The 20,826-nt window shown below is 33.7% G+C and overlaps 2 protein-coding genes across 21 annotated transcripts in view; one reads left to right on the top strand and one right to left on the bottom strand.

Moving 5' to 3' along the window:
• BOLL (boule homolog, RNA binding protein) overlaps positions 1–594 on the bottom strand; it is a 199,027-nt gene extending 198,433 nt beyond the window's left edge. For 17 of the 20 annotated variants that reach the window (XM_031960244.1, XM_031960238.1, XM_031960239.1 and 14 more), the window contains exon 1: positions 414–579. In XM_031960244.1, coding sequence (XP_031816104.1) covers positions 414–476 — 63 coding nt within the window. In that variant the 5' untranslated portion in view covers positions 477–579. Of the gene's footprint in view, positions 1–413 lie in introns of all 20 variants that reach the window. The other 3 variants (XM_031960240.1, XM_031960249.1, XM_031960241.1) reach the window with 2 other exon arrangements.
• Positions 1–20,826, top strand: part of PLCL1 (phospholipase C like 1 (inactive)) — a 406,095-nt gene that overhangs the window by 88,457 nt on the left and 296,812 nt on the right. The gene's annotated exons all lie outside the window — the stretch shown is intronic.

Here is a 20,826-nt window from a genome sequence, read left to right as displayed (position 1 = left end):
CAATAAAAAGAACCTACCTTCAGGAATTGTGAGGATCAAAAAAAAATGCTTACTACAATGTCTAGCACATAGTAGGTGCTATATAAATGCTCACCTCATTCCCTTTCTCCTCACAATTGGAATTCTTCCCAGAATCTCCATCTAGTCACCCACCCAACCATATCTCATTTTTCTCTAGGCTGCACTCTAGACTTCTACCATACATGTTCAGTTGCTTCATCCTTTGCTCTCTCTCTGTCTCTTTTTTCTCTCTCTCTCTTCTCCCTCACTCCCTTTCTTCCCCTAAACCTTTTACATGAATTGAATGATAGGGAATATCTTTCTGCTTGAATTATGTTCCCAATCTTTTGCACAGTGCCTGACACATAATAAATATTTTATAAATTGCTTATTGATTGATTAAAAAAAGTTACCTGGAAGAACTTTAAGCCAGCCAATGCTTCCCTTGATAATCTCCTCCTCTTCTCTGCCCCCATCTTCTTTCTCTCCGTCCCATCAGTTTTTTGGGGAGGATTTTAAGCTGGGAGAAGAGCATATGTGGCAGGGCCAGGAAGGTCACTGGACGTAGAATCCCATCTCTGTCACTTATTAGCTGTGGAATCCTAGGTAAGTCACAATGTCTCTTGAGTCTTAGTTTCCTTCTACTCAATTATCACAATGGACCTGTGATTTCACTGAGAAGGTTGAATGCACATACTCTCTATGCAGGTCACAACTCATCCATGCCTATTCAAATAAGAATAACAATATTCTAATTCCTTTCCTCCTTAGTTGTGGTAAAGATCAAATAAGATAATATATGGAAAGCACTTTGTAATTGTAAAGTAGTATATAAATATCACTTACTACACTTCAATAATTATCCTGTCATGAAGAAAAGATCAAATTATGTTCATTTTGCTGTGTTTAAGGAGACAGGAAAGAAGGGTAAATAGTTTTAGGAACCTCGGTCAGCTGGATGGGTTGGATATAGCAGAGGTCTTAGCCTTGTGGATAGGCTAGAAACAGAGACAGACGAGAGACTATAAAGGCCTTTTGTTACCATTTTGGTGGAAGTTCCTTCAGCTTGCTGTAAAGATAAGAAGGTTGAAGTTATGCTGTGAAGTTGACATTAGTGACTCTGGCCACCTAAATTATGGGTAGTCAGGAGTTAAGAGGGAGACTATGGTGGTCAGAAAGTAGACTTTGGTGGTCAGTAGACTTGTTAACCTGACTTTAGTTGGCTGACTAGTTAACTCCCACATTTCCATATTATTGCCATTAGCTTAACTGCACTCTGTTTTGGATACACTTCCTGAAATGGGTAGAGTGTGTGATTTTCATGGTTTCTCTATGGCTCTCTTTCTGTCTCTGTTTTTCTTTCCTCACACACAATGTGTGTATGTATATACACACACATAAATACAGACATAAACACATGAATGTACACATATATATACATTTATATACATACGTATGCGTGTATATACTTGTAAATATACACACTTACAATACACATATATAGTTTTGGTTCAGAGCCATCAATTAGAAGAGTTTCACTTTGTTGACTCCATTTGCAAGATATTTAAAACACTCCACAGTCATGGTTCTTTTGAGTGGTAGATATTTCTCTGTGGAATCAAGAAATTGTGATTTTTGCCTTTCTTTGATGCACAGTGCCTGACTCATTGTAGACAATAAATGTTTGTTGACTTGGTGGTTTGAAACTTGGTGATAAAAGTTCTGGACATTTCTTGTTATTTTCTGCCCTTGGTTAGATGTATCTTTAAACTTCAAGTGCAAAAGTTCTGCAAGTGTTCACATAAAGGAATCAATAGCTTTGACTTTAATCATGTGGTCATCTTAGTCTTTGGAATACATTTTCAAGTGTGATTTATATGTGAGTTCACATATTTGTAAATTTAGTTTTCTGATTTTAAGAGTTCTGCCACTTGTGAACTCCACAGTTCATATCTAGCAACCCTGAATATATGGGAAAAGTTAAAACAGCAATCAGAAGAGCATCAGTGCTATTATATTTTGTAAAGTGATAATGATAACCAAGACTGACCCTGTGATTACAAAGTTGTAATGCTTTAACCTATGGCAGGATGTAACTGTTAGAGCTATAGAGTCTTTGATGTTATCCTACTGCTTAAGTCTCTCTTCCTTCTTTCCTCACCTTCATTCATTAATTTTACTGATATTATTTCTTATATAAAAGCAGAGTAGAGAACTACTCTAGTTGGTAACCATACCTCTAGTTTCTGTAATTTGCAAACTCAAAAAAATCACAATTTCAATAGCTATTTAATCAAACCTCTACCCCTAAATGAATCCCCACTGCAAGATATATAAGGGGAAGTACATTCAATACTACTTGAGGATTTCCAATGAAAAGAGGTCCATTACTTCCTTGATGGAGACCATTTCACTTTTAGGTAGCTCTAGCTGTTAGAAGGTTTTTCCTTCTGGACATCAGGGCTAAATTTATCATTCAGCAAATTTATATATCCACTATGTTGGGTTCTATCCATTGAGATAAGCAGAGAAAGTCTTCTCACTCTTTCAAATTACAATTATTTAAATACTTTGAACACAACTCTTCTATTCCCTTTGAGTTTTCTTTTTTGAGTTTAAACAAGCCAAGCTCCTTTCATTTATCCTCATATTGGTCTGGACTTGAGGTCTTCCATTGGTGGTCTTTCTCTTACTTCGACTGGTGGCCTTTCTCTTAGATTGTTATTGTTCTGCCATTCCCAAACTGTGGTGCCCAGAACTTTACACAATTCTCCAGGTGTAGTTTCACTAAGGAAAAAGACTGTGATTGTTACCTTCTTATTATTGGAGTCCTTGACTCTTGCAGCCCAGGATTTCATGAGCTTTTTTGGCTTCCATTTCATGCTTCTCCTGAGGTTTCACTCCTCTAAAAACTGCCAACTATGTCCAGAAAAACTGCTGCCTCATCATGCCTTTCTTGTAATTGTACTTGTGAAATCAATATGTGAAATCAACAGCTGTAAGATTTTAAATTTATTCTTATTTAATTTCATTTTATTAGAATCTCAGCTGAGATTCTAGGATGTCAAATTCTTTTTGGATCCTGACTCTTGTCATTCAGTGCATTAGCTATTTCTCCAGCTTTGTATCAGCTGCAGATTAGATCAGTACACCATTAATACCTTTTTCTAAGTCATTTATAGAAATATTCAACAACCTAAGATAAATACCCAGAAGTTGTTCAGTGGAGAAATTCCTTCTAATTTGATAATGAGGGGAAGCTAGGTGGCACAGTGGATCATGCACCAACCCTGAAGTCCGGAGGACTGAGTTCAAATCTAGCCTCAGACACTCAACACTTCTTACCTGTGTGAACTTGGGCAAGTCACTTACCCCCAGTTGCTTCTGCGGAAAAAAAAAAAATTGATAATGATTCACTGGTGGCTACTTTTGGAGTTTAGTCGTTCAGTCAATTTGAATCAGTTTAATTGACCTTCTAATCCACATTTTGACATTTTTTTTGTGTGTACTCCTGACTGAATTTTCTTCACTATGACCCTATGAGTGTAACTTCTCTTATGTCTCCTCCTAAAACCCATATCTTCCCTTTATGTGTTATTTTTTCTATTGGAATGTAAGATTTTTGAGAGTATGAACTATCTTTCTGGTGCATAATAAATGTTTATTGACTTGATTTGTTGACAAGAATAACATTAGACATTTTATCATTAAAAAATCTAGACAAATTCTACATGTACTATTAATTTATTTTGGAAATGGATTGTATCTGCCATATTGCTAATAACACTAAATTATATTCTAGTTTCTCCTCTAAAATTATCAAAAACTTAATTTTATAATGCTTACATGTATTCCTTATTAGATGCCAGATAAGTGACAGATGCCACACTGCAGTATCAAATGACACTGAAAGGTGAAGTTGAAATACCAGCTTGTTTGGGAGACTGAAGCATCACTGATTCCTTTTTCTTCTGAAAATAGCTTGACCAGCTGTTTCAACTGAAATTTAGTTCAAATGATACAATTAGGACTGACATGTCAAGATTATCATAAAACAGCAAGTCAAAGAGACATGGGAATAAATTTTAAAAGATGTTAAACTTCAAAGTTTGCTCTACCAAATTTCATTACTGCCAAATTAAGAGACTAAGACCAAGAACTTTGGTGTGAGATGGGGATATATTTATGTTGTGTCAGTGACATAAAGATGACAAAAACCCTCCTATAATATAAAGTCTATTTTAGCTCACATTTATAACTACAGGATTCTCTTGTCATTCTCCTTCCCTCATTCCTCCATCCAGAATTAAAATCTCTTTTTCCCCTCTCTAATTATCTCTAATTGGTCCCTTCCCAATTAAACTTTGAATTGAAGTTATTTGTGTTCACCTTTTATTTTCCTATTAGACTATCAGTTCTCTGAGATCAGTGCTTTAGCAGGTATCCAATATTTGTTGGATTGAATTGTTACATTATAAAGATCGCTGAGAACAAGGAATCTGTCAGTGTATATTGAAAACACTGTTAAAAAGGAAAGACAGGGCTAGAAATGAAAAACACAAAGATGTGGCTAGTGATTGTCAAGATTCTTAGAACTCAGAAGAATTTTTAGGTTGTGATTGCTTAATTGACTCATTACCAATTTTTTTTGGACTTGGCAGATTCTTGTCTTTTTTGCAGTTAGTGCCAAAACATTTTCTATAGTTGTAGAACCACAGTATCTCCTTCAAAGTGCTTTGTGTTGGAGATGTGAGAAGAACCCAGAAACTTTGATTATAGGAAATTATGTGTTTCCTAGACAGCTCTTGGGGGTGATGCTGGGTTACTTGGAAGAACTTCCATGGGATCAGACTAAAATCAGGTGCTGAGGAAAAATGGGAAATATAGGTTTCTGGAACTGCATGTACCATAAGTCTTCAAATTAATTTTTTTATTTAAAATTGCCTTGAAATTATTTATTTTCTTATTATTTTAATTTTTAAATATAACTCTAACCTCTGTATTTATCAAACTATCGCTTGTAACATAGAATTATTTAAATGAAGTCAGTTTAAAGGTATAAAAACATATAGGTCCTCTCAAGTAGAGATTTTTTTATTCATTGTATTTGAATCTCCAGTGCTCAGCACAGTGCCTGGAATATTGTTGTTGTTTAATTGTTCAATTAGGTCAGACTTGCTGTGACCCAGTAGACTTCTATCCATGAAGTTTTCTTAGCAGAGATATTGTAATAGTTTGTCATTTCTCTCTCCAGTGGATTACCAATCTATAGGCAAACTGAGATTAAGTGGCTTGTCTAAGGTCAAACATCTAGGAAGTCAAACTGATCTTTGTCTACAAAGCTAACACCAGAAACAGGATTTGAACTTAGATCTTTCCGAATTCAAGCTGTGGTCCTCCATCCACTATGGTGTCCTATCTTTCTCAGCTGCTAAGAATATACAAGTAAATGAAGTCTTCAAAGGAAAAATAAAGACTTCTTAACACTTACACAGCAATACTGCTGTGGATTAGTATTCCTAACTATAGACACAGGTGAATATAATGGAAAGAAAGGATTAGACATAATGCCTAGAAGACAAGGAGTCAGTCAACAGGACAGTACAGAACATATATTTTCTGCTAATGTTTTCTGTATTCAGTGGAATTCCAAGTTGCCTTAGAGCAATCTAGAAGTGGATGTAATATAATTTGGTTATGTTATCCTCTTGGTTCACAGGGTTGAGATGTTGGTTTATACTTATTTTCTACCATATTGTTTTCCAGTTTCCCTAGCAGGTTTTTTTTTTAATCAAATAATGAGTTATAGAGTGTAACAGAAGAAGACCTCCTTTTAATGTTTATAACATTGCCACCATAATGTCTCTGGTTGTCATTTTAATCTCTCAAGTTGATTGTGTTGTTAAAGTTTCTAATGTTCCCTATCCTCACTGGGGGTCAGAGGACATATATACCCTAGATCCAATCCTGGGGTCTGAGAGTCTATATTTACTACTCAGTCATTTGTCCCTGATTTGGCAGCAGTCTGAAAAATCTCAGGCTATGTATTCATTTTTAATTTCCACTTGGATAAAGAACCATGTTCCATAGTAAGAAAGAGAGATAAACAGTAAAGAATTTGTTATGTGGTTCTGTCATTTGGTGTTGGCAATGGTTTAAGAAAAATATCTTTTAGAGCTTGTGATGGTCTTTCCATTGATAAGTAGATAAGTAGATCTCTTAGGAGATTTCAAATTACTTAAACATAATCCATGTATCTATTCATTGTGCCTCTCTACTGAATTGAAAAAAAAAAGACAAGTTCTGTTATCTGCTAATTAGAAAGTACAGTATAAGCCCATCACTAAATGTGTTCTAACTAATATTGTCTATCTCTTTGGGCAATATAGGTAAGAATAGAGTTAGCTCATACCAAAAGGCAAGCATGAATTTATTTAATTGACCTATGAGGTAATCTATTCTCTTAGATTTATAGTGGAGAGAGGAATAGAAAAGAGGAAATATAAGTTTCTTGTTGTTCTTGGAAATGCAGACATGTTGTTTAGCATCATGGATTTTGTTAGATGTGAGCCAAAACTGGACTTGGTATCTTGGCAGTATCTCACAATACTGTCTTCCTGGGAATATTAGAGGTAAACACTGGACTGACAGTAGATGTGGGGGAAGAGAACTGACTGAGTACGAGGAAACTTTATGGGAAGGTACCTATGTCTCTCTCCTCTTCATTATATCTTCCACATAGCTGCCAAAATGATATTCCTTAAGCATAGATAATATTTCTCCCTGCTTAATAAGCTCTAACTTATTGCTTCTAGGATTAAATATAAATGCTTCTGTATCACATTTAGAGACGTTCACAACCTAGTTCAAGTTCATCTTTCTTGGCTAATTATGCATTATCCCCCTTCACATTTTATGTTTCAGCTGACCTGGCTTTCTTGGAGATTCTCACACATAGTATTCTATCTCTTATCTGTTCCTTTGCACAGGCTGTTCCTTATGCTTGGAATGTACCCCCTTACTTCCATCTCTTAGAATTCCCAGAGTTCCAGTAATTGTCAAAACAAATCTGGTACAGTCTATAAAACTGAGTAGTGGATCAATGGAATAGATTAGGTACACAATACATAGTAATACATGGCCATAGTCATGTAGTGTTCATATACCCAAAGATCCAAGCTTTTGAAATAAGAATTCACTACTTGACAAAAAGTGCTGAGAAAACTAGAAACAATATGGTAGAAACTAGTATAAACCAACAGCTCATGCTGTATATCAAGATAAGGTCAAAATGGGTACATGTTTTAGACATAAAGGAAGATAACATAAGCAAATTAGTGGAGTGTGAAATTATTTACCTGTCAGATCTATGGAGAAAGGAAGGGTTTAGGACCAAAGAAGAGGTAGAGAACATAAGATGTAAATTGATTAATTTTGATTATATTAAATTAAATTTGCACAAAGAAAACCAATAGAAACAAGATTAGAAGGAAAGCAGAAATCTGGAAAATTTTTTTAGTGTCTGCTAAAGGCCTTATTTCTTAAATATGTAGATAATGAAGTCAAATTTGTAGTTAATACAAGTCAATTTCCTAATTGATAAATAGTCAAATGATATGAACTGACAGTTTTCAGATGTAGAAATCAAAGCTATCCACATTTGTATGAAAAAAATACTCTGAATCACTATTGATTAAAGAAATACAAATTAAAATAACTCTAAGGTATCATCTCACACCTATCAGATTGGCTTACATGGCAGAAAAGGACAATGAGAAAGGGGATATGGGAAAATTGGGACACTAATGCTTTGTTTGTGGAATTGTGAAATAATCCAACCATTCTGGAGAGCAATCTGAAACTATGCCCCAAAGACAATAAAATAGTGCATATCCTTTGATTCAGTCACTACTATATCAGAATGCCAAAGAGATAATTAAAAAGGGAAAAGGACACATATGTATAAAAATATTTATAGTAGCTCTTTTTTATTGTGGTAAAGAATTGGAAATTGAGAGGATGCCCATAAATTGGGGATTGACTATAAAAGTTGTGATATATGACTATAATAGAATGCTATTGTGTAATAAGCACACCCTATAGATACTTACAGGCATAGTGGTAGGAGCTGGTTATACAAATATAAATAAAAAGAGAGACAGTTTTTGACTTCAAGGAGTTTACTACTTTTTTTATTAAAGTTTTTTTTATTTTCAAAACATATGCATAGATAATTTTCAGCATTCACCCTTGCAAAACTTTGTATTCCAAAGTTTTCCCCTCCTTTTTCTCCTCTAGAAGGCAAGTAATCCAATATATGTTAAACATGTGCTATTTTTCTATAGATATTTTCACAATTATCATGCTGCACAAGAAAAATCAGATCAAAAGGGAGGAAAATGAGAAAGAAAACAAAATGCAAGCAAACAACCATAAAGTAAAATACTATGTTGTGATCCACACTCATTCCCCATAGTTCTCTCTCTGGGTGCAGATGGCTCTCTTTATCATTAGAACATTGAAACTAGCCTGAATCACCTTGTTGAAAAGAGCCACATCTGTCAGAATTGATCACATAAACTTGCTGTTGCTGTGTACAATGTTCAAGGAACTTTCTTCTAATGGGGGAAGACAACATATAAAAGAAAATTGAAAAGGAGTGGGAGGAGATGATTTAAAGGGAGAGAATGCAGAGGTACTTAATCCATCTATGGTAGAAAAAGTCCAGAGTGTGACCTAGAGAGAAATGAGACGAGGCTGTCTGGAATTAGACTGAGAAGCTGTAGGTAAAGAAGGTATTTCCAATATGTGCAGTCTAAAGAGGAATGAAGTACTCAGTATATGGGTTTTGATTGATTAACTGATGATCCGGATGAGAGTAAAAAACACTTAAGAAATTCTATGGCTCTTCATTTTGTGTGCTAAACTCCAACTTGGATTTGAAAATGTATGTTAAATGATTTCTAATTAAAAGCAATATTGGAGGAAAGGCCAAAAAAAGATATCAAATTACTTAATAATTTAACTCGCCTATAAATACTTTTAAAGATAGCCTCCTTGACCTTAGAGGTTGGAGTTTTTCATTCAATGTTTTTTAAATTATATTTGGCAAATTTCTTGCATTGTAGGAAGTAAATGGTATGTGCAGTAGATTTATGAATTCTTAGATTGAGAAGGGACCTCAAGGGCAGTCTATGTATCGGAACAGGCATCTCCTCCTTAACATCCTAAATCAATGCTCTCGAAGGCTTTGCTTGAAAATCAGGAGAACTCATTCTCTTATCAAGTATGCATATCTACTGCATAGTTCTTTTCCCCCCACCCCCCACTTTCTGGACTCTTATCTACTTTTTGCCTGCCTCCCTAAGAGGCTTCCACCCTGGGGCATTCCTCTCCTCAGTGATAACTTCCTCTGGGATCAACATTTTAGGAAGAACCCTTCCACAATTCACATCATTGCCCCCTCAACACTCAAGATTGCTACATTGCTTTGGAGTAGTTATCCTTGCACTCTCTCCATATTAGATTTCTACTCTTATATGCATTAGAATTCTGTTTTCTTTTTTGTTGTTGTTGCTTTTTTTCATAAAACCAATTCAGTTTTATTAGTTCAATAGTTTTCTTACTTTCAAGTTTATTAATTTCTCCTTTTATTTTCAGAATTTCAAATTTGATATTTAATTGGGGGGGTTAATTAATTCTTTTTCTAGCTTTTTCATTGCATGCCAATTCATCAATCTTCTCTTTTTCTATTTAATCAAGTAAGCATCTAGAGAAAAAATTTCCTCTTAAGAACTGCTTTGACTGCATTCTATAAATTTTAGTATGTTTTCTCATTATTGTCTTTTTCTTGGTTGAAATTATCGATTGTTTCTATGATTTGTTGTTTAAATTGTTTTCTTAAACAGGGACTGTCTTGCTTGATTGTTTGTATATCCCCAGCACTTAACATGACTGGAGTACACTAAGTTCTCTCTCCTCTCTCTCTCTCTCTCCCTTTCTCCTTCCCCCTACCTCTCCTTCCCTCTGTCCTTCCTTTCTTTCCTCCCTCTCTCCCCCCATCTATATCTAAAGGGATCTCAAAAGCATTTACTCTATCACCTACTTAGAACTAGTTGTTATTACTTTTAAGTTTTCCAGTTCTCACAACCAGAGAGTTTTTTATCCCTTTAACACAATTTTCACTGATTCTAGATGGTGTTTATTCCCAGATTCTTTGAATTAAGTAGTATAAAATCAGCACAATAGTAGTCATACAGCATATCATTTTTTTTTTAAACTAAGTTTGAAGGGAATTTGGAGTCCCGGATGTCTTAACTTCAAGTGATATTGGTGACTTTTCAGCTTTTGTTTTCCTGGCCCCTTAAAAAGTGGTTTTAGAAACCAGTGGATAAGAAGTGTTTCTTTACCTATAGTTTCTCAGTCTAATTCCACCTTGTCTCATTTCTCTCTAGGTTGCACTCTGGACTTTTTCTACCATGGCTGGATTAAGTACCTCTGTATTCTCTTCCTTTAAATCATCTCCCCCATTCCTTTTCAGTTTTCTTTTATATATTGTCTTCCCCCACTAGAAGCAAGGTCCTTGAACATTGTACACAACAACATAGAGAACTTCACAACTTTGTTATGAAGTTCAAGCTTGTCTAAACTATTACTATGTACTCCACCTAGCTTGAGAAGTTTTATTTTAAAATAGATTTGAAAATTGTTTTTCATAGAGAAGGAAAAAAGGTCAATAGCTGTGAAACAAAGCACAATAAAAGCTTGTTTATTAAAAAAGTTGTAAATGTAAGAATATACACAGTTACCTCTGGTTAGTTGGTATCTAGCTCCCTGCCAAACTGTTTGGCATATCTTTAATCAAGACTTAAATCAGTGTGAAACAATGTCCTTGAGAAAACTTCACTGGTTTACAAAGAACACTTTGAAGTTTACTTGTTCTGCTTTTCTCCTTTGATCTTCATTCTCATAAACAAAGCCATCAATTGATAGTTTTTTTCTTTCTTTCTAGAGGCAATGGAATGTTTTGAGTTGTTATTATTGATGCATGTCATGATATTATCAAGAGTGTAGGGAACAGGCAATCTGGTGAGTCAGAGAGGACAACGTTTCTAAGAAACAGTTATATTTATGGTTTTATGGAACTTACTAAAAATTATTTGCCAAAAGAATCAAAAGATTGCCAAAAGATTGAAGCAACAGTTCAATTAAAAAAAATAATTCCAGGCCTTTTAGTTATTTAGCTGGTCTTTCAATTAGATATTGATTTATACTTTCACAAGTTTTATTTTGAAAATTTTGAAGGGTCATTTGGTTTGCCAACATGAGAACACTTCAGTTTGTGGAAGTCAGATAGCACAATAGATAGAATATCAGCCCTGGCATTAGGAAGACTCTTCCTGAGTTCAAATCTGGCCTCAGACACTTATTTGCTGTGTGACTCTGGGCATGTCTCCTAACCCTGTTGCTTTAGTTCCACATCTGGAAAATAAGCTGGAGAAAGAAATGACAAATACCTCCCAAAATGGGGTCACAGAGAATTGGACATGACTGAAACAATAATCAACACTTCATCTATTGGTAAATACTACAGCATTTTCGGAAAAGGCACTAAATTCAAAGAATAGGACACTCACCCTTAAGATCAACTTTTGTTTTTTCAAGCATTTGTTTGATTTTATTAGTAACCACATTTTCACTTTTGTTTTTACAACTAGTTATATTCACAGGTATTCTCCTCTACTCTGATGTCATTAAGGATCTCAAATGGTGCAAGAAGCATCAGTGATAGATTATTTCAAGCTGATGCATTCTTCACCATCTCCACCACCCCCACCAGCAATTGTATATAGTATTTGTGGTATTATAGATTTCATATGTTATGAAAAAGAATATAGTCTGAAGTCATTTTTTTATTTAGATGTTAGAACAAAGGGCTGTCGGTAGATTTCTAGGTAAATACTAGCAAGAAAAAATGTTTTTCATACCAATTTTATTTTGTACACTGCATTTTGTGGGTTATTTCACATTTTTTTCCAGGCACGCTACACCTATGACAATTGAGGATTGATTATATTTCTCAATCTTTTCTAGTTTTAGGATTTTTTTAATATAAAAAACTCATAGAATCCTACATGACAGCAATGATAATGTATCTGTAGCTTAAGAACATACACAATGACAAGAAGTCATTATTAATTTAACAGTGCTTTCTAATAAATTTGTCTTTTATAAATTTAAGTATTATTGACATCTACTTGAAAAGACTTGAAAAAGAGTGACCAAATAGACAAAACTATTTGTATAATGCTGGAAATATAATGCTACATCATGAAGACAAGAAAAAAAAATGAAGAGAATAAATATAGGTAAAGAGGAAGAAAAAATACTTATTTGTAGATGTTTATTAAAAATGAATTGAAATAATAACTTCAGAAAAACTGAATGATGTAAAATAAACCCACATAAATAATAGGCTTTTATGTATAATAAAAACCCAACTCAACAAAGGGAGATGGAAAATTCCATTTAAATTAATTACAGAGTATATAAAATACTTTGGAGTCTACTTAACCAGACATGTGTAGAAATTATATGACTATAACCAAGAAACAATCTTTTTAGTAGTAAAGATAGATCTAAATAATTAGAGAAATATTAATTGTGCTTGACAAGGGTAAGCCAACATAATAAAAATAACAATACTATCTAAAATAATTTATTTATTTAATGCCATTCCAATCAAAATAAAGGAGTATCCATCAACTAAAGAATGGCTGAACAACTTATGGTATATGAATATAATGAAATACCATTGTGATATAAGAAAAAGTTGGTTTAAGTGAGACTTAGGAAGACTTGTATGAACGCAAACAAATTGAAGTAAATAAAACAAGGACAGTTCATGTAATCACAACATTGTTAAAAACAATTTTTAAAAGCTTTAAAAATTTTGATTAATGAAATGACCAACCATAATTCCAGAGGGCAAATAATGAAGACTTCTTATAGAGAAAAAATGATAAAACCTTTTGGGAGGAGAATGAGATATATATTTTAGTACATGACCAATTTTTTTGCTATGCGTTTATTGAAAAGATTTTATACACACAAATTTTTTTTTTAGTAGGGGAGAAGGAAATTGAAAGAACTGAAAATGAATGCTTATTAATTGTTTAAAAAGTAAAATAAAAATTGCCCTTTAAAAGAATAATATGACAATAATATAGTTATCTCTTCCATATCATGGGGGTTGAAGATGGGGTTAGTGGCATCGTACCCTTCAATCTGGAAAATTTTCATACAATTTTTGGCCCTTCCATCATACCAGAAAAGAAGTCTGAATTTTTTTCTTTTTCTTTTATGAGTGTTTATGGTGCTTTATTGTAAAATTTGGGTTAAGTATTTTTCTGTGTCATCTAGCCTCTGAGTGTGTCATTTGTGACTCCACAAAACTTCTCCCAAATTCCCATTTAATTTCTTATATGTCAAATTGAGATAGGGAAAGTCATGATATGGAAAGAATAATTGTAATTGCATTGATTTTTCTGGGCAGCAAAATTATTAGTTAAAACTCATGGTACTATATAATAGGTGTTTGATAGAACAGTGGAAAAATTAGTTTTTTTTTAAATCTCTGATGCTTATTAAATGTGAGTCTTTTTGACAAGTTATATGATCTCTAATTTACTAGTCTATAAAATAAGATATTTGGACTAGATGATTTCTGAGATCCTTTTCTTCTGTACATGTGAGCTTACGACTGTGGTCAAGTCACTTTAATCCTCTATATCTTTGTTTTCTTATTTATAACATGAGGTATTTCAACTAGATATCTCTCCCAGCTCTGTCATTTGATAGTTATCTTTTTTTAACTTAATGGTATTTTTTCCCATATACATATGAACAAATTTTTCAACATTTATCTTTATAAGATTCTGAGCTCCAAATTTTTCTCTCTCTCTTCCTTCATTCCTTCCCCTCTCTCCAAGACAGCAAGCAATACGATGTAGGCCACACATGTACAATCATGTTAGGCATACCTCCACATTGGTCATGTTGTGAAAGAAGACTCAGAACATAAGGGAGAAAACTATGAAAAAGAGATAAACAGTAAACAAAAAATGAAAATACTATGTTTCAATCTGCATTCAGATTACATACACATATACATGCATTTAGACTCTATAGTTCTTTCTCTGGATGTGGTCAGTATTTTCTAAGACAAGTCCCTTGGGATAAATTGTATCATTGGATTGCTGAGAAGACCCAACTTCATCACAATGTATCATCATATAATCCTGCTGTTATTGTGTATGGTCTTTTCCTTGTTCTGCTCACTTCACTCAACATCAGTTCATTTTCCAGGTTTTTCTGAAATTCATATAATTGCCATTTCTTATAGAACAATAGTATTCCACTACATTCAGATACCACAACTTGTTCAGCCTTTCTCCAGGTGATGGACATCCCCTCAATTTCCAATTTTTTGTTACCACAAAAAGAGCTGCTATAAATATTTTTCTAAATGTGGGCCCTTTTCCCTTTTGGGATATAGATCTGATAGTGTTATTGCTGTATTAAAGGGTATGTACAGTTTCATAGCCATTTGGACATAGTTCCAAATTTATCTCCATAATGGTTGAATAAGTTTATAACTCCATTAGTAGTGCATTAATGTTCTAATTTTCCCATATCCCCTCCAATATTTATCATTTTCCTTTCTGTCATATTATCTAATCTGATAGATATGGGGTAGTGCCTCAGAGTTGTTTTAATTTGTATTTCTCTAATAAATATTTAGAGCATTTTTATATGATTATAATAGATAGTTTTAATTTCTTCATCTGATCATTTAGATGACTCTGTCTTTAGAGTGGCATGGTTATTCACTCTCTTAGGAAACGGGATTACCTGCACCTCAATTCCTGACTTTGCTATTCATCATCTTTTGTGGCTTTGGTCTAGTTCCTTTATCTGGCTATCCATTTCCTTATCTGCCAAATGAGGAGGCTGAGCCTAATAATCTCTATGATCTTTTTCAAACTCTGTATCCTATGATCCTGTGGTATGTGGTGTAAACCCTTTCTTACTTGGGAAAGCAATGCCCAGTTATACAAATATGATTCTGAGAAAATCCAACTGACTTTATGACATGGATTTGATTTCCATATAGACATCACAGGGAAAATCCAAGAAAATCCATTATTCTGTGCTTTTTTGCCTTTTCAAGCAAAAGTTTTTATTCTGGACTAATATGACACATAATTATGTATGTTTATCAAAACTCTTCTCTTTTTTCCTCCTCTTCCCTTGTAGTCCACCTTACTGATATTATTTGCAAGTTAGATTTTAAATTTTTTTTATTATTATAGCTTTTTATTTACAAAACATATGCATGGGCAATTTTTTTCAACTTCGACCCTTGCAAAATCTTCTGTTCCAATTTCCCTCCTTCTTCCTTCCACCCCCTACCCTAGATGGCAGGTAGTCAATACATGTTAAATCTGTTAAAGTATATGTTAAATACGATATATATATATATATGTATATATATACATATATATATATATATCTATATATACACACAGATTTATATAGTTATCTTGCTGCACAAGAAAAATCAGATTTTGAGAGAAGGTAAGAATAATCTGAGAAGGAAAACAAGAATGTAAGCAGACAATAACAGAAAGAGTGGAAGTGCTATGTTGTCATTCACACTCATTTCCCATAGTTCTTTTGCTGAGTATAGCTGATTCTCTTCATTACTGAACAACTGGAACTGATTTGGATCATCTCATTGCTGAAGAGAGCCACATGCATTAGAATTGATCATCATATAGTATTGTTGTTGAAGTGTATAATGATCTCCTGGTTCTGCTCATTTCACTTAGCATCAGTTCATGTAAGTCTCTCCAGGCCTTTCTGAAATCATCCTGCTGGTCATTTCTTATAGAACAATAATATTCCATAACATTCATATTCCACAATTTATTCAACCATTCCCCAATTGATAGGCATCCATTCATTTTTCCAGCTTCTTGCCACTACAAACAGGGCTGCTACAAACATTTTGGCACATACAGGACCCTTTCCCTTCTTTAGTATCTCTTTGGGATATGAGCCCAGTAGTAGCACTGCTGGATCAAAGGGTATGCACAGTTTGATAACTTTTTGAGCATAGTTCCAAATTGCTCTCCAGAATGGTTGGATTTGTTCACAAATCCACCAACAATGTATCAGTTTTCCCACATCCCCTCCAACATTCATCATTATCTTTTCCTGTCATTTTAGTCAATCTGAGAGGTGTGTTGTGGTATCTCAGAGTTGTCTTAATTTGCATTTCTCTGATCAATAATGATTTGGAGCACTTTTTTATATGACTAGAAATGGTTTAAATCTTTTCATCTGAAAGTTGTCTGTTCATATCCTTTGACCATTTATCAATTGGAGAATGGCTTGATTTCTTATAAATTAGAGTCAATTCTCTATGTATTTTGGAAATGAGTCCTTTATCAGAACCTTTGACTGTAAAAATGTTTTCCCAGTTTATTGCTTCCCTTCTAATCTTGTCTGCATTAGTTTTGTTTGCACAAAAACTTTTTTAACTTGATATAATCAAAATTTTCTATTTTGTGATCACTAATGATCTCTAGTTCTTCTTTGGTCACAAATTCCTTCCTCCTCTACAGGTCTGAGAGGTAAATTATGCTACGTTTTTCTAATTTATGCAAGTTAGATTTAAAAAAGGATTACTCAAAGAAAACATGAAGTCAATGAATATTTAAGAACAGTTTATATCATGACTTTCTGTCATGATGCAATATTTCTAAGTCATTTAAAAGGAATGCAGGATGTTGTTTTGGAAAAGTCCCAAGAAATAGGAGATTGGATCTAGACTTGATTCTGCCATCGACTAGTTGTGTGACTTTGGATTAAGTGACAACCCCTTTGGATCTCTATTTTCTTTAACTTTAAAATGATGAAATTAAAATAAATGATCATTAAGGTACCTTCCTGCACCTAATATTTTGCAGCCACCAAGATTTACAAGATGATCGATAACTTTTATTAATTCTTTATTACCTCAGTTTTGTGAAGTAGGCTAGTATTGTTATCATCCTATCACATATAAGGAAAATATGATATAGGAGGGTAAATGATTCTCCTTGCCTAGGATTCAGACACAGTTTTTGTATTTAGTCTGTTGCTTAGACACTGAGCACAGTTACTATATACATTAAACTTTACTAAAACATTAAACACACCATATCTACAGATAAGGGAAAAGATTAGAAACAGGCTGCAAAACAAATATTTTCTTGTTATTCTTTAAAAGCAAATGAACAACAAAAGCATAGAATTTCTGGTGGGGATACTCTGAGGACTATAAACAACTAAATATGGTCTCCTATTTTTATAGTTTAGTTTGATTACTTACTTTTGACTAACTTTAATAATACTTTCTATAATGTTTTTCTCAGAGGAGGGAAGTATTATAGTTTTAAAAATTTAACCTCAAACTAGAGGAAATTCATTGGCCATTGAAGAATGCTTGGAGCATTTATTCTGAAATTACAAACAAATTTCTTCAGGATGTTTTCTGTATCGAAAGCTCCATGAATGGAGAGACTATACCATCATGTAAACATTTTTATATTAAAGAGTAGTATTTGTGAGTCTTCAGACCCACCATGGTGGGCCCTTAATAAGTATTTATTAATTGAGATAATTGAGCAATTATCTTTGTCAAAAGTTATTTCTTTATAATTTTTGTTTCTGTTGGCTGGTTAACAGAATTCCTTTGATTATGTTTTATCATGTTAATTCATGTAAAGTTTATATAATCTATATGCTGAATTGTTACATTCAGAGTGTTTACGTGTGTCCAAATAGAAACACTGTCATATTGGGCATAACAAAAAACAAGTAGAAATAAATCTGTTCTAGAAATAGGAAACATTTTCATAATTACAATAAAAAAGAATCTTTTATAGAGTAGAAATATCCTTACTATCTTTGTGACCCTAGGAAAATCTTTAAATTTCTTTGAGCCTGTTTCATCGTCTATAAAATAGACTGAATGACTTTGTGATAGTGAAAGTTAAGTCTTAAAAGCAAAGAAAATTGAGGCTTCTTGAATACCAGCGTAAGATTCTACCCACTGAGTCACCTATTTGCTTCTCATTTTAGGACTATATGGTATAGAGAGTTCTGTGTGAGAATTCAGTGATATCCTCACTCAGGACATTAAATGAGAGGCTAACTAGTTCCTGGAAAGAACTGAACAGATACAAATCAAAGAAGTGATAGAAGAGATAGTTGTTAAACCAGAAGCTATTCTTGGACTCTGTCTTCTGTTGGGGACCTCTTACAATATGATGAGATATTGACATCTTTCTCAGAATAATACTGTCTAATGCTAAATGGTGTTAATATGGAAGAACCTTTGCAGGCTAGTGAGGCATCTCTCCACTCATTTCATGGATAGATACTCATATGTAGTTCTACTTTAATAGTCCATTGATGCTCTTATCTTTTTGTGTTGAGAAATGGAAGGTGAAAAATTCTGAAGACTCACAGTAGTGAGAGACAGGGGCATCAAAATGAGAAATCTTTAATGTCTATTCCATGGGCAAGTTGACAATAGGATTTTTACTGCTTACACAGGTAGAATGTCCATTTTTCTTAATTTAGTGGGGAACTAGACTCAACCTTTCATTTTTGGTGGTTGAAAACTTTCATTTTTTTAAGGGAAAGGAGAGATGGGAATATTTTTCTATTCATTATGGTTTTTTGTTATTTATATTGATTTGTATTTTATGTAAATATCCTTTTGCATTTCTGTTATTTGTGGTGTGTGTATATAGCTGCATACTTGTTAAGAGTCAAAAGGAAAATAGAGAGTTCTGTTTAGACTCAAACAACTTTTTAGATAATTGCAGGTCTAATTGAATTAAACTGAAGTTTAGGGGAAATGAAGTTAAAAGATGGAAAATATCAGAGATATATGCTGAAAAATTTTTGGAGGGTGAAACTGATTTTATCAGTCTATGTAGTTCCCAATGTAAACCAGCACCTGCCCTGTACTAAGTCCAAAGACTTAGGAAGTTGTGTGGGACAATGAATGAGAAGTTAAATGATTTTTTTTCAGGACCCTACAGTCAATATATGTCAGTATCTGTTCTATATTGAAGATTAAGGAATTAATAAAACATGTGTGATTCAACAACAACGAGAATTTAAATTTTATTTGAGAAGGAAGTTATTTGGATTTTAAATGTGTCATTTAATATCTCCCTAAGAACTTTTTTCTTTTGGACATGGTAAGTAGGCTTGGTTTATTGCTGGTAGTATGGAAGATTTCCTCTAAGTTGAGGCTATATTTTTAGGTGAGAAAATGTGAATGAAGCTAGTTTCAGTTTACCTTAATATTAATAGGATGCCACCGAAATCTTTTAAGGAGAGTCTCAAGAATGTTTGCTTACTGAATCTGGATTTGTTTCAAATGTGTAGAAGCCCCAGACACAAGTCATGGTACAAGACCTGAGTTCTTCATCATCTTTTTATCTTTTTTTTTTTTTTTTTTAAATCTAGTGTCTCACAGGTAGTTCATTACATAAAGGATTAATAAAGGGGCAAGAAAATGTTTCACTTTGGCAGCCCTTTTTGTAGTGGCCAGAAACTGGAAACTGAGTGGATGCCCATCAATTGGAGAATGGCTGAATAAATTGTGGCATATGAATATAATGGAATATTATTGTTCGGTAAGAAATGACCAACAGGATGATTTCAGAAAGGCCTGGGGAGACTTACATGAACTGATGCTGAGTGAAATGAGCAGGGCCAAGAGATCATTATATACTTCAACAACAATACTATATGATGTCCAATTCTGATGGACCTGGCCATCCTCTACAATGAGATGAACCAAATCAGTTCCAATGGAGCAGTAATGAACTGAACCAGCTAAGCCCAGCGAAAGAATTCTGGGAGATGACTAAGAACCATTACATTGAATTCCCAATCCCCATATTTTTGCCTACCTGCATTTTGGATTTTCTTCACAGGCTAATTGTACAATATTTCAGAGTCTGATTCTTTTTGTACAGCAAAATAACGGTTTGGTCATGTATACTTATTGTGTATCTAATTTATATTTTAATATATTTAACATCTACTGGCCATCCTGCCATTTGGGGGAGGGGGTAGGGGGAAGGAGGGGAAAAATTGGAACAAGAGGTTTGGCAATTGTCAATGCTGTAAAGTTACCCATACATATAACCTGTAAATAAAAGGCTATTAAAAAAAAAAAGAAAATGTTTCACTTTTCTCTTTCTTCCTAATTGGTTAAAAGCTAGTTCTAGACTAACATAATTCATTTTCCTGATAATGCCCAGAGGACTACTAGCTCTTTTGCTTCTACTTTGGGAATGTTATTCAGTGATTTTTCAGTTGTGATTAATTCTTTGTGACTTCATTTGGGGTTTTCTTGGCAGAGATAATGGAGTAGTTTGTCATTTCCTTCTCTAATTCATTTTACAGATGAGGAAACTGAGGCAGTTAAGTGACTTGCCCAGGATTACATCGCTAATATGGATTTGAGGCTGAAACTGAACTCAGATCTTCCTGACTCCATATCTATCTATTGTGCCACTCAGTGGGAGCCTTACTATTATTACACAGTTAATCCAGGACAAAGATTTACAGTATATAATATAGAGGGTAGGCCACATAATGCACATTTGAAGAAATACTTGTTAACTAATTCTTTGGAGATAAGGATATATATGTAGATTGACAGGCTATTTCTCCTGTTAATAAACA

Source organism: Sarcophilus harrisii, chromosome 3 (genome assembly GCF_902635505.1).
Source record: "Sarcophilus harrisii chromosome 3, mSarHar1.11, whole genome shotgun sequence".
Classification (NCBI taxonomy): Eukaryota; Metazoa; Chordata; class Mammalia; order Dasyuromorphia; family Dasyuridae; genus Sarcophilus; species Sarcophilus harrisii.
Note: the sequence above shows the minus strand (reverse complement) of the source record. Positions and strands in the feature narration are given on the sequence as shown.